The sequence below is a fragment of the Diorhabda carinulata genome, chromosome 5 (assembly GCF_026250575.1).
Source record: "Diorhabda carinulata isolate Delta chromosome 5, icDioCari1.1, whole genome shotgun sequence".
NCBI lineage: Eukaryota > Metazoa > Arthropoda > Insecta > Coleoptera > Chrysomelidae > Diorhabda > Diorhabda carinulata.
This window is the reverse complement of record NC_079464.1, coordinates 9,610,180-9,625,581: the sequence shown is the minus strand read 5'-3', so window position 1 is coordinate 9,625,581 and position 15,402 is coordinate 9,610,180. Positions and strand designations below refer to the sequence as shown.

The following is a 15,402-nucleotide window of genomic DNA, read 5'->3' as shown; positions in this document are numbered from 1 at the left end:
GCCCAATAAACAGAACATAAAAAAATAATGGAAAAAAATATATTTATTTTTCAAGCGATGTTCGATAAGTTCGATACCCTATTTATAATAAGCATCGTCAAGTTCCTCAAAATAGACATTAACTGCCGATATAACCTCTTCATTGTTAGAAAATCTTTAACCCTCGAGTCATTTTTCTACGCTTGGGAAAAACAGTAATCTAAGGGGACTAAATCTGGGGAACAGAATGTATGAGGTAGCAATTCAAACTTCAATTCATTAATTTTGGCTATTGCAATAATGGATGTGTGAGCTGAGGAAACAACACTTTCTTCTTAACAAAATGCGACCGTTTTCGCTTTATTTCTTCGCCGCTCCAATATTGCAATAAGTTTGTATATTACTCGTCGTTGATAGTTCTTCCTTGTTTAAGATAGTCAATGAAAAGTATCCCACGCGTATCCCAAAAAACTGATGTATGTCCTTTCCTGCAGATGGAACGATCTTATGGTTATGAAACGGCTTTATTTCTGTGAAACATTACCAAAAACTCGACGCTGTTTTTCTTCCATTGTGAGCAAATGCGGCACCCACTTGCGCACAGCTTTCTCATGTCTAAATTCTTAGTTAATATGCGATGTACTGCACTTTTCAAGATGCCTACTGAATCTACTAGCTTGCACACTTTCATTCGACGATAATCCAGTACCGCTTTGTGGAATCTAGTTCAGCTAAGCAACGTGGCATCTTTAAACATATGCTGTATAGATTGTATACGAATACAGTGGTATTTTTAAAACAACTACCGCTATCACTAGATCAGACTGGGTCTTCCGGGACCATCCTGGTAGCTTTCAAAGGTTTCTGATAAAATATCTGTATCCAAATAAAACTAAATTTTATGGGTATTGATATTACAATTTGATAAGGATCGACTAAGGGAAAATATCTTGTATTGAGTAACGGTATATAAAGACTTTTAGTAAATTACACTCCAAATCATTCACGCTTTTTTTAAAGTTGCTTGAAAACCTCAGTATATATTTCTTTTATCACAGCAAAACCTATGGTTCAAATCCTGTTAGTAATTTTATTACCTTAAAGGAGGAATATGGAACAAAGCGACTACGGAGGACATAAATGAGCATTGAATGTTCATTTGAAAACGATGAATTTTCTCATCTAACAACAAAGTAGAAAATCACAATATCCTGAGATTTTGTTGTTGCGACACTTGAGTAAGTATTGATTTCACAACAAATACCCTTCAAAAGTAGATGAACGATTAACAAATCTTAAGTTGTTTCATTTTACAAATTAAGGTTCTCTAAAAATTTATGATGGAATTGGGTGTAAAAATCAAGAGCACAAGCGATTCTTTTTGGTATTATGAGCAAACTCGTACAAAACTGCTTAACCCAAAATGATAAATCTGGAATTGTGAATCTCCAGATGTAGTTGATATATTATTAAGAAAATTCTTTAGTAGTATTGTATTTAGCACTACAATAATATCAGTGCTGCTGGATGCGACTATTGTATTTATTTATTGTATTTATCCTAAATATTATACTAAGGATTTGGCAAAAAATTATGGTAATGTCATCAACAATAATATAATTGATTATATTGAAAAATTGTCAATCACTTTCACTACGTTAATTTGACTATTTGTTGATGCGTCCCTGTATTACATAGTTCCTTGGTGATTTTAAGAAGCCTGCAAGATGTTTCACCACCCCCACCTTGCAAGTTGCAAGCAAGACCCTATAGTGATAAATAATCGGTTCTTCGTGATGTCCTTTGTGCTCCATTCGCGGCCACATTTTAAACATATGCAAATGTTCGTAAGCCTCCTGCGTTGACCGTGATCTGAAATTCTAAAGACTGCGGACGTTCTGTTGTGGACGAGAAGGACGTAAAAAGTACGTTTAAATAAATGGATCTCCTGTATTGAATTTTTTTTTTCTTTTTCTTTTCTTGGTTATTTATTTGTGAAATAAACAGAGTAAAAAAGCGGAGACGTCTATGAAAACTTGACATGTATGTTGAGCATATCACTCAGAAGAATGTGGGATTCATTGAATATTGTGAAGAGTTTATCGAACATATTTTTAGATGATATTTATGGTTAAATAACTATCATTGGAAGACCTTAATGTCTCCTATACTACTGTATAAGCAAATTAATAAGCAAAATTATGATTATAAATTCAGCAAGGAATATTAGTTTAAAATTAAACAACAAAATATCCAAATCTACCCAACAAGGCAAACAATGGCTAAACTATGGTCACCGAAAAACCGATCATGATAGAAAATTTTCCTTTGGATTATTATTTGGAAATATTCTCTTTACAATGAGACTGAAGGTGATCGATTTGTCATAAAACTACATCATCAGTGTATTGTGAATTGATATACTCATAACCCAAAATTTTATTGTATTCTTCCTATAACGTATGTATCTAATGGATGGTTAGTTCGAGCACCGATGCTCATCATACGAGCTTCATTAACAATTATGACCTCGTGATAAGAAAGGTTTAACGTGATAGAAAATTAAACAGTATTGAAGTAGTTCAAAGGATGCTGGATCAAAATAAAAAAGCCGATTGTGGATGTCAAGGAAATCAAATGACTTGATTTTTGACTACAGCTGTAAAGCTGCATTTATCTAAATAACATTTGTCCCGAAAGGAACAAAATAGTATAGCTATTAAACTACTATTTGAATATGTAATGGTTAATATTTATAAATCACTATCAGCAATTTCAAACATTCAACTCTAAAATCGCTGATTAAGTACTCACAACCAGTCGTGATAAAGACAAAGCAAAAACAAAGAAATCATTCTTGTCAGAAAAGAGACTCAAATCAAATCGCTCGACATGAATATGAGTGCAATATAACGCCAAAGATTATTTTGTAACTTTTTGAGCAAGTTTACAGCTCTGTAGAAGGTAATTTTTACTGAATACACATATCACAATATTACTTGTTACTTAATGAGATACAGGATATTTAATTGAGAAAAATAGAGATATTTGTTATTTCACATAAACCTAAAAAACGTATATAAAGAATATAAGTTGCAGTATTCATTGAACTCCATTTTTTACATAGAAAACATTCAGAGAAACCGCAGTAAAGTTACATGAATATTAGACTGAAAATGCTACATACCATTTGATTTGATTCTTTGCTCTAAAAGTATCTATATCAACATGGGTGGTACTGAGGTTTCGCGACCGTGATTTACTAGAAGTTTTTCAAAAATAGTTTATAAAATTCGTTCCTTATTACCCAGTAATCACCGATTGAAGTGAATTAAATATTTTAACTCAACGGGAAAGCAATATTTTTCGCGAAAGTTTATTTATGCTATGAGCATCATAAATGTCACAGTAAATAGTTAAACCATTATAGGCAGTCTAAGAGTAATAATCCAATCAAAACAATGAGCCTAACTCGAAGAACATGTTCCCAAGGAATCAAAATTCGTTCTGGTCACATTGAGTGTTCAAAAGTGGAATCTTTATTCAAATAAGTAGAAAACAGCAACAGTTTAATATTATTTTAATTGTCTCAGATGTGTTTATCGAAAAAATGATTGCATTTGTTGCGATAATAGTTCTGTTTTATCACGACTACACGTTTGACCGTTCGTCTAATATTCTTTCTGAAAAATTAGCGAAACTGCGGAACGATTTATTCCCTCATCCGCCATTCACTTCAGCTGGCTCACTTCGATTACCTTCTGTTTCCAAACTTTATAAAATAAATTGGTGGAAACAATTACAGAACTTCTGGCAGTGACAAAGGAAATATTGTTTTATGGTTTAAAAAAGCTTTTACATTACATTGTAATGTTATCTATCGTCAACCCTCCCAAACGTATATAGATATATACACTTTTTTTGCAAAAAAGATTAGGATATCTAGATCAAATGATCAAACTGTGGCGTAAAATTTGTAGTTGACTAATTCGTAAGGCGTATGAGAAATACCTTCGAAAAGATCTCAGATGAGGAATTTTTGTTTTTTACAATTTTGGTGAACGCGCTGGGAAGTTGGAGCACTATGATTTACTATATTTTGTTTGCGTTGATTTTAGAATTAGTGTAAAAAGTGAAGAAAAATAAGAAACCAATAGTTAGGAAACAGGCAATAGCTTCATCCGTCATGACGGTAGCACTCTAGGAAAAACTAACTTATAACAAATTTCTTATTTGATTTTTCGAAGTGTATTAGTGAAATGTCGTTTTATGCTCAAATTGATTTAGTGTGTTACTTACTAAATACCGCATAATAAGAATTGCATCGTTATCACTTGCTACAAAAAAACTATAATAGAAAAATATATTACCGCAACAACACATAAGATTTTTTCCTTAATATGTTACGTTTCTGATTAAAGCAAAACTTTAGTTTCAATGCAAATAAACAATTTCCACGGGGCGCTGACAAATAAAAACGTGTAAGCAGAATGGAGACGGGATGGCTAAAGATAGAGTGACGTTTTCCACTTTCAGTACACCTCCAAAAAAGTGAAGAAATGAACCACTCTATCCCAAAAGAGTTGACTTAAAAATTACAGGATGATGTGAAGAAGAAAATACTTTCAAGAAAATCTAAGTATCCATTCAATAACTGTGAGTATTTGAAACAACAGTAATAATAATTCTCTTACACCAATTTTTCACAATTTTAGTCTTTTTCCCTTTCTATGAATTTTCTCAATTTTTTTTATACCACTTTATTTGGTCTGAACATTTCTCACTTCGTCTCTACCTTTGTTATACAATGCAGTTTCCCCCCTGTATCAATTCTTCTGTCTGAAATGTATGCCCATACCGATTCATCCATTACTGGTTTATTTTTTCTGGTTGTTGCGTTTTTCAGCTTTTATGTCTCCTTTCCACACCTTAAACCACCTTTCTGTATCCAGTTATTTTAATCTGGAGTTAAAATTTCTTCTTCAGGTTCTTAACTATACGTTTCATTATTACGTCTAAAATTATCCCTTGCTTTCTCTTGTAATGTGTAATACAGCTGTAGAAATCTTATTTGTTCTCTAGTATTGACCATGAATATGAACAACTGTTCATCCTTTTTATTTTTGTGTTTCTTATTAATCCCTCATCATCATTTGTAGAAAGTTATACAAGTCAATCAAGGAACAATTTTTGATAGATGAATCATGACAATATTAGAGACAATATTAAACCATAAAATATAAATTTTCTAAATTGAAAACACCCTTTTGATTTGCGTAATTAGTTTACTACAAGAATGCATTACTTACCATTGGTTCCAAAATAGAGAGTAGCAATACCAGGAAATTAGAATATACGACTCAAACGCATTAAATCGGAAGACAATTGAGAAGAAAATATGGTCTTTCAAAAAAGTATTGTCCATTTTACGAATTACATAATCTTTTGTCTTTTGATCCCTGTGGAGTCACACATGTTCTGAAGAGATGACCGTCAATATCAACCCCCATATGAATAAAGAATTTTAAAATTTTTTATCACGCTTCACCGGTTCTATTAGATAAAACTTACAGAGGGTAGTGAATGGCAAGGGTTAAGTAGACGTTGCTTTTGACACATGGTACATATGCTCTAAAACATTTCTGAATGAATATGGTTTCAGAGTATCTAAATAAAGGAACAGGTTACTGTTTTCAATTCACTGACTTCAATACAGAAATAAATTTTAGATAAACAAATTGGTACATGTTCATTAATATTTACTCCAATTCGAGCCAGTAGACTTATTTTATTGTCGATGTTTTTTGCACTCATACATGTATGTTGGTATGAACAGTAACAAGTTTGGACCAGTTTCAACTTCATGGTCTGCTACCACAGCGAGAGATCGTATTCGCGGGGAATATCAAAAACAGTTTAAGTTAAATATCGTATTGATATTAACTTGAAGCTAAAAAATAGAAGCTGACTAAATATTAGAATCTTTCAAGAAGTTGCCAATATGGTCGATTTAAAAGTGGTACGTACAGGGTTGGATTCAGAAATAGGTCTCAAAGTTAATTACAAATGATCCCCAAATTTATTACATTGCCATAAAGGAACATTTGAAACATTAAGATGATAAAGATTCCGATATAACATCTCATATTTCTAAACGTTGAAGTTGAAGAATATGAATACATTGGTTTAATATTAGACTTCACCTTGGACATAACATACGGTGTTCAAAGAAATCTCAATACTCAAATATTTTGCCAGTAATGGCATTTCAATCTATACATCTAACGAAATCGTCAAAGCAGTTCTATATGTACGTTTCTAATTGAAGAAGAGTTAAATATATCTGGCGTATATTTCTGCAATCAAGTTTATACCAAATAACTTATTCATTTAGTGGAGTATGGGCATTATCTTAATTTAGTGAGCTGTTGTACTGTACTGAATATATTTCATTCTTGGAAGTACTGTAGTCGCTTTTCAATTTTCTAACATTCCAAAGTACAGTGAAAAATTTTCAATAGGACTCAAGGGACATTATCAAAGTTTTTGCATTATTCCAGTCCCAGTCCTAAGAATTGATTTAGTCCCAACCAGAAACAAAGTGTAGGGGAAAATGCTCTTCTTTACCATTCATCGTTTTAGAAACTACTCAATATTTTCCAATTTATGAGATATCATAAGACTTGATCAACATCGAAAGCTGACTCAAGAAACACCTCATGATCATATTCTTACTGAACATTCTGTTCACATTATCACAGTCACAATTACACTGTCTACGTGTTTCGTTAACCAAGTTATCGTCTTCAGAGACTTAAGTTAAACTATTCTCGTGATCAGACAATGCAATTGTGAGTGTTGGTGTAGTAGTAGTGTAAATAGTGTGTTCAGTACCTCTTGGTAACATAACAAATACATTCGTTCTGAGAAATATAGAAAGAAGTTTTATAAAGTGATTATTGACGGAAATTGTCTCACAACTCTTATGTAAGTAGAAGCTGTAAGTCCTAATTTTGTATCAAGATTTTTCCGTGAATATTTTTATTAAAAGCTCCCCTATAGCCTTATTACACTTCGAAAGGTTTTTTTACGATTCAAAAAAAGATTAAAAAGGCTTATAATTTTTGAAAAATCAATGATTTATTATCATGTTTCAATATTTACATATTTTTTTATTTGAATAGTATTTTATGCATAATTGTATACATATACATATGTGTGAAATAACATTAAATCGGACGTGTTCATTTCAACATCTCTTTGATCTGAGTAAGTGAAAAATACTTTCTCAAAATCTACTTTACGAAATTCTGCCGAAATCCTACAGGTCCAGCAACGCGTAGTATCTAAATAAAATGTGTATTAGGGATTTAAAAATAAAAATTAGTAAACTCAGATCAAAGAACAGTCGGAAAATCCTTATATATTCAACACCAATGGATATGTACCATATCGTTCAAACAGGCGATTGAATATTCGTGAGTTTAATGAAGAATTTGAATTCTTGAGCTATGGCTAAGCATTCTAATACATTAGTTGTGCCAACTTCTTTACTTTTGACTGATCGTTTTGATTTCTATAGAATTACATCATGCAGATTCGGAATTTATAACGAAAACTGTATCGGGAGTTGAAACAATCTACTGTGGATGGTAGATGGATATGAAAAATAAAAGGATTAACAGACCAGATAAAGGCTATTCCGAAAGAAGTATTTTAGAAAAACTTCCAATGAAGGATTCTTTGATGAGATAGGTGCATTGCTAACCAAAGAAAAAACTTTGAAGAATATCGATTGAAGAGTTACCTTACCTTTTTTATTTTTCTTTCAATAAAATATTTCTGATTATAGGTACCCAGTGAAGATTTGCCTATACTTGATAAATATAAAAACAGAGAGCTTATCTAAAAAACGTAGTACCTAAAGACATGATAAATTACTCACAATTGTTCATAAAACAATCGACAGATGTCGAAATAAGAAGTTATTTTTTGTTCCGCAACAAAACGAATTCTCCTCACTACTACTTAAGACTTCCGATAAAAAAAAAACTTGTTTTATTAAAGCACGCGATAGTCGCGTAGTTAGTTACCTCCGGGCGACAAAAAAATGATAATGCATCACATTAAACTGATTAATAGGTCAGGAAGGGTCTTCGTTTTCAGGTATCGGCTTTATATTTCAGCCGAACGCAATACCGGTTTTTAATGTTTTATAATCTGTGCATCTCGTTTGGTCGCGCGCGAGCTGATCCTCTTTTTTTGTTATTTGGCTCGTGGACAAGATAGCTGAAGGGTTGATTTTGAATAATTAATTATCAAGGGGTACACGTCATCCCTATTTTCAGATTACTATTTGTTAATGTTCAAAATTAGTACCAATTATACCGGACAATGTGTTATGTATACCTTGCCTATCAAAGACTAATTGATACAAAAACTTGAATGTTATCAGTTGTAATTTTCCAAGCAACTGAAATCAACGGATTTGACAAATAAATGATCGAGAATAATTGAACAATGTATAAAATAAACGAGTGAAGATGATGAAAACGACCAAAATCTATCTAATCAATAAAGGTTTAATAAACTATATGAAAACTAGAAGGAAATAAAAAACTGATGTTATATCAAGGTCGGTATACTAAAGTATATATTTATGTGTATATGTGAAATAACTGAAAGGTTATAGTCAATTTAAAATAATTACAAACAAAAACTCGATAAGGTAAGTCAAAATAACTCAACTGGTAAAAATTGCGTTTAAGCTTCACTAATTGAATCGACCCTGAGAATGATAGAAACCAAATTAAGCCCAATAGGAATTAGTGAAAATAACTAATATTATCAAAAATAACTCCTTATAAATTACAAGAACTGAAAAATAGAATAATCTTGCAAGAATTGGGACCGATTGATAACATATAAAATGAACAAAACCATCTTAGAATTTAGAAAATATAACAGTATGATATCAACAGGAATGGATTCAAAACGATTGAGGTGAACAAAAAATAACTAAAATACATTTGAATGATTGATTCAGAACCAGTGTAAACTATTATTTAGGAGAAAAGCAAAAGATGGCTGATTACTGTAAAAATTTTTCAAGAGATTGATGTTCAGATTTTTGGGGAAGGTAATAATGTTAGATAATTTATGTCATAAAAATCTCCAATTCCAACTGATACACCTCCGAATTTTGCAAAAAAACAAACTTAACTATGTACTTAACAGCCATAATATATGAAAATCATCTTAAATTAGAATTCAAAGACAAAAGAAGGGAACTGAAATATCAGAAATTTTTTGAGGAATCATATAAAGAAAGCTCAAAGAGCTGAATAACATCTAAGAGCTACATCATATAAAACTAAAAGTAAAGACGATTCAGAAAGAAGAAAAGGTGAAATCGAGTAAGCAATATAAACCAGACTATTAACAAAAATAGCCGAAATCCATGGATCAGCAAAATAGGGAAAAAATTTTACTAAAAACTACTGAAATTCGTAATAACTAGATGAACCCAAGTCGATTATCTTGAAATAACAAGAAACTAGTGGGATGATTGAGTGCAATCAAAGAAATTATTGTTAAGCAATTGATAAACAAAGATAAGAATTTGAAGACAGCCATAACAAAGGACAAAATCAACTGAAAATGCATGTAAAGCCAACTGAAAATAACAAAAAGAGAGAAAGGAACAAATGTAAATGTAAATGAGTTCGAGGTATCTAGAAGTACTTGAAAAAACAATAAAACAAGAAGTAGCCAAAATATAGATGAAACAGAACAAAAAAGAAGAAATAATTTAAAATAAACAACAATCAGAATACAAATGAAACTGACAGGATTTGAGAAAATATTGACAAATTGAACTACTTGAAATTACTATTTATCCATAAATACCAAAAAGAAAACAATATACATAAAAATATACCCAAAGAGTACCACTAAACTAAGTCGTGCGTGCAAAGCTATAGGAGCGGCTTTCGAAGACTGCTCACTTCACTGTCCCGAGAAGAATGAATTTCTCTTCGATTCAAAACGTCTCGACTAGTTTTGTGTAATGTGTTGGTTTTTCCTAAAACGTGTACTAGGTATATCGGAGGGGATTGCGTTAATCATATGCTATCAGGACATTAAGAAGGTTATAAAAGAAAGATGACTTGAAATTACAAAAAAAAAGGTTACTTGGAATTTCCTGGGTCAGGTATCGGTCACCACAATATTAGCGAAAACAGAGGACAATACAGATATTGTCTGCATCACTTCAAATTATCTATAAAATAACACTGACTGTTTAGACCAAAATTTACTCCACCTCATCCAAGTCAAATATGAATATACCTATAAATTTCAGTTTTCAAATTATTGCAAAAATGTCCGAACTTCATATTACCTGTAAATCTTACGAAGTAACGGTTTCCACAAATTGCGGATTTAGCGTCTTAGAACATTTTCAAATTATCACTAAATTGGTCGAACGCATCAATTCAATCAAGGATTTATGTTAAAAATATCGATACCCATGCGTGGGTTATAAATATGGAAATAGATAAACAACTGATGTGTTAAATACGACTAACGGTTCTGGTAATTGAAAATTTGAACCTTCAATTACGTGAAACCTTTGCCCTGAACGTGTTTAATAACATATTACATAAGGCTTGGGTAAATAGAAACTCGTTTCTTGCTTATTTCAGAAACTAGTAAACATTAATTTAAGAAAATTTGAATTCCGATTAAGAACAAATTTATTTCAAATTGCGAAAGCTGATATAAACTATGAGAATATATAGATCGATGATATAAAAATCAATAACAACGATATGCAATATGACATAGTTGACTAATGGGGGGTCTACTCGTTTCGATAAATCGGAGCTGAACATCGATGTATTTCTATGTATCGGGTGGAAACATAGATATTTTGTACGCATTGAGTACTTTTTTAGTGTTCCGTAATAAAAGGGTGGAAACGGAACCCCCTTACTAAATTTTCACTATCCGCCTGTCATCAGGTTACATATCTTGAACCGACATCTTTAGACAGAGGAAATTTTCTGATTATGTATTTCTATAATAACATATATTAAGAAATAGAATTCACTGGACACATATTATTATAATTAAAAATTATTATATTGTCAGTCCACTATCAAATAATGAACTATATATATATATAATAAAAAAATAACCGAGAAAAAAGATTTTAGATAAAGTTTTAGTGGTAAAACTTTTTATGAAATTAATTATTATAATCGATTCGATATATTCCTCCTAAAAACTTTAAAAACATTGATACATCGAATGTGTCGGAGCATTTGAAAACATCGGATCGATTCTATATCGTATTGTAAACATTGATATTTTTAATACATCGATGTACTCGTATATCGAATATCCTTGAATGGGAGGCAGATAGACTCAATCCCGAATTAATTTATTTGAAAAATAGATATCGCAACCACTCAATGTTGTAGTCCAAAAGTTGCTAAAGAAACACACACACAAATAATTTGACAAATAAAATTAACCTGATTACAATAAAATTAAAAAATTGAAGCAGATTATCTTCATATCCTTTACAATTTTACTGCCGATAATCAAAGTATTGTGAAAAAAATACTAAAAACTATTCCTGATAAATATATTGCAGCAAAACAGTTATTCAAAAAAGGTCTTGTTAAGAGAAAATAATCGGTTTCCTACTCCAATGTTCGTGATCATATTTGAAGATGTTTTCGGCTGTTCATCTAGACCAGAAAAGTCTAGTTCGACACAAAGGGTCACAATCAATTTCACAAACCTACTAATTGTGCTACGTTTAAGGAAGGATAAGAGTGCACTAGCTCGTGTATAATGCAGGACTCAGAAAATTATTGACTTTGTAAATCAATAGGCGTAATGAGTTCGAGCAAAATAGTATTGAGTAGCAAAAAATCTGAATCCCAGATAGCACCAATTTAAGATATATATTATATATAATTTGAAGCAATTCATCAATCTCTCAGTTCTGCTCTGAAAGGAAAACAATCAATAAATCGGTTACATCTGCACACTATTTTTATTATCTGCTGACTATCAATAGACAAAATAAATAGAATTTATTTCCAAATCTTTTAGTAGTGCCAAAGTAGCCCTATAAATAGAAATGAAATTTAATATATTCGAATAGAGTGAAAAATTGTTATGAATGTTCGAAATAACATTCTCATCGACTTTCTAATTTCTTCCAGGTCAAAGTTTCGTTTTCAAGCAAAACAAAAAAGTTCAAAATTAGCTCAAACAGAAAATGTAGAGCATTTAGTCAATCAAAGGAATCAATTAAGTAATTTCATTCTCAGAGCCACCTTCAAAAAGACATGATTCTAAACATTGAGAAACTATAGCCTTCATAATATATATGAATAGGCCACGTGTACACACCACTAGAACAACTGAGAATATTTTGCTATTAGTTGAAACACTAGGTAGTGTAAAAACATATTAATATAAGTTTGCAACTTTTGGAATTGTTATGCCTCAAATACAGAGGATGTTATCACAAAAGTATTCAGTTTTATACGTAATTATTATATTTACACGTTTAACCTGACATGATCGAATTTACCGTTTTACTGGAAACCCATAAAGCTTATTTCTGTGGTATCTTTTTGTCTTAAATAGATTTTTTTCCAGCCATTAATTTATAATGTTGTTCAACTCAATTCATACCAACTTCTTACTTCATGCGAATCTTTGTTCCTTGTTGTTCAAATTTACATACGTGCTGGATTTTTTAAAAGAAAAAGCTTCGAATTCAAAATAACAATTGGGAAGTAAGAAGTTATTACATAAATTGACCTTTCATCCATTGCGAATGTTAGCCACTCTTTCGGATTTTTTGGATTCGTTATTCATGATTAATTACTCCGCTTTCCGTCACTATACTTCTACAATCTTCTCTATCCTTACAGTTTCTCACCCCACCGCTACAATACCCTACATTACTTGTTGTTCATCGCTTGTTTTATGTCGATATCTTGGCCGTCTCATGGCTGGTTTCCGAATCTATTATCTTCAGTATCCAGGCTTTCGGACCTCTTTCGTATATGTCATAATCATTTAAACTATTGGATCCTATTATTCATTAACTTTCTTCATCGGCCTTGACTACTACCAGTATCTTCCTTAAGCTCTTCCTCTCCAATATTCGAAGATCGTCTCTGTCCTCCCTTATATATGTAGTGACTGATCCAGTTCCTGATCAGTATATTCTCAACTTTGTATTCGTGCTCAGTTATTCACTCCTCAGAGACTCTACTTAGTACTATTTGCTACTCTGATATTTATTACTCAACTTATAAATTTGATGTCTAACAAAGTTGATTCACAGCGACAAGTTGATTGAAAAAGAATAGGAAATATTGGCATTTGTGAGTAAAATTATCGATTATAAAAGAAATGACCAGGAATTCTCCATAATAATCTTATTTGTGTGTCACTCAGTAAACAAAATACACAAGAATTTTACTAAGAGGTTCAAAAATTTCTCAATGGAAAATTAATCTAAACAGTATCATAGCCATGGATGATGCTAATGAATTTCAGTTTAGAGTTTCCTAGCATGAATTGAAACGATACTTTAGTCCACAATCCTGTTGTCTAAGCTTATCAATTTTTTAAACGGAAAGCTGGAAATTTTCCACATATTGATCAAAATTCTATAAAATTAGAGTCTCAAAAAAAGTATACTTCGAAATAACGCTATCTTATAACCTTAAATTACGCTATAACCAAGTTCGTACAACCAGAGAGAAAGAGATAATTTTCCTAAATTTAGATCACAAAATCTATCGTTAATTAACAACCTAAACCTGAGTCAAGATAATATACCTAAGTAACAGAATAATCCTAATATTTATAGTAATAATAGAATCGCTACAAATGTTTTCCTCGGAAATTTTGTTTCAAAAATAATGGAAATTTTTGAAAAAATGACAAAAATACTCATACTCATATGTAACATTGTATGTTCATTTTGGAATTGTTTGCAATCATGGATGCATTTCACAGTATTCCTCATGAGATCTAAAGGCCTAATTTGCGAGGTAATAAACAATCAAGTGCATTGAAATATTTGATGAATTACTTACCACTATGCGTTGTATTAGATTCAGCATCAGCTACTTCTATCCTGGACCTTTTACAACTATTATCTTCAGAAGAGGTGGTATTATCCATTTTTTCTTGTTTAATAAGAGGTTTTATATCTTCCTCAGGACTTGAACTAGTCAACGGTGAGGGAGCTCTCCGTTTCGGCGTAGATGAAGCAGCTCCATCGACGCATAGATCACCAGGTGCTGGAAGTCTTGGAGAGGCAGGTGGAGGTGTATGGATCCGATTTCCTGTTGCTTTTTTACCTGAATATAGATGAAGAAATGGATAATAAAACGATTCAACTCATTTTTCAATTCAATTATGAACTCATCCGAGATATAGCATTGGTATAAGATTTAAAAAATTCATATTCTGTTCATTTATTTGTTTTGGTACATCAATAGAGTCAAAAGGATATGTGAACTGAAAAGCCTAACAGAAGATGATTAACTATATGTTCTATCTAACAAATAATGAATGGAATTGAAGTTTCAAAATATATACGGCAGGAATCAAGGGGCATTTTTACCCTATGTATCGATATCTTAGCTTTTTAAAAGCTTTGGATAAGTGTCCAAATAATAACAAGCTTCAAAGGATAACTGATTAACACTTCGAGATTTTCAAAATAATTTCTAATTTAATTATGATGATGACACATATTCTCAGAACAGGTGGGATTTTTTTACCTCATTAATCCGACGTTTCATTTAGAGCAAATGTTCACTGTATCCTATCCAATCGCTCTTTAAAAATAATTTAGTCTCGCATACAGTATATTCCCAGAGACTGACAATAAAGCAGTTAGTTCTGCCCCAGTAACACAACATTTATGTCAATATTGATATAAACCTAAGAAAAAATTTTCCTATTCCCCTTTCGGCTGCTAACAACGGTTTACCAACAACTTTCCGAAAATCCAAATTCCAGCCTAATCTTTCCAATAGTTGTTGTTAATGGTTTCCTGCGACTTCTATCATTCTATCTACTCTGCCTTGCCTAACAATGCTTCGTTCAAGCCAAACATTTTTTTCATTGAATTCCCAATTTCACTTATAACAGCAACAAGCAAACACATGCATGCGGATACAATCCCCGTCCTAAAAAACATCCAAACCTCAACCCTCCGGAGGTAATATCCCTGTACCAAAGCTTTCCATAACAAAACCAGATCTCAAATTCAATTTTCCTTATTTCACCAAATATAAAAAACTGACGATTTTATCTATTTTTATTTATTTATCTATTAGGTTGATGTAATTCATTGTGTACCTTATA

At 31.6% G+C, this 15,402-nt stretch overlaps 1 protein-coding gene across 2 annotated transcripts in view; it reads right to left on the bottom strand.

Annotated features, from left to right (window-relative positions):
* Nucleotides 1-15,402, bottom strand: part of LOC130894046 (B-cell lymphoma/leukemia 11B) — a 118,014-nt gene that overhangs the window by 12,148 nt on the left and 90,464 nt on the right. For both annotated transcript variants that reach the window (XM_057800581.1, XM_057800582.1), the window contains exon 3: nucleotides 14,121-14,387. In XM_057800581.1, coding sequence (XP_057656564.1) covers nucleotides 14,121-14,387 — 267 coding nt within the window. The remainder of the gene's footprint in view (nucleotides 1-14,120; nucleotides 14,388-15,402) is intronic.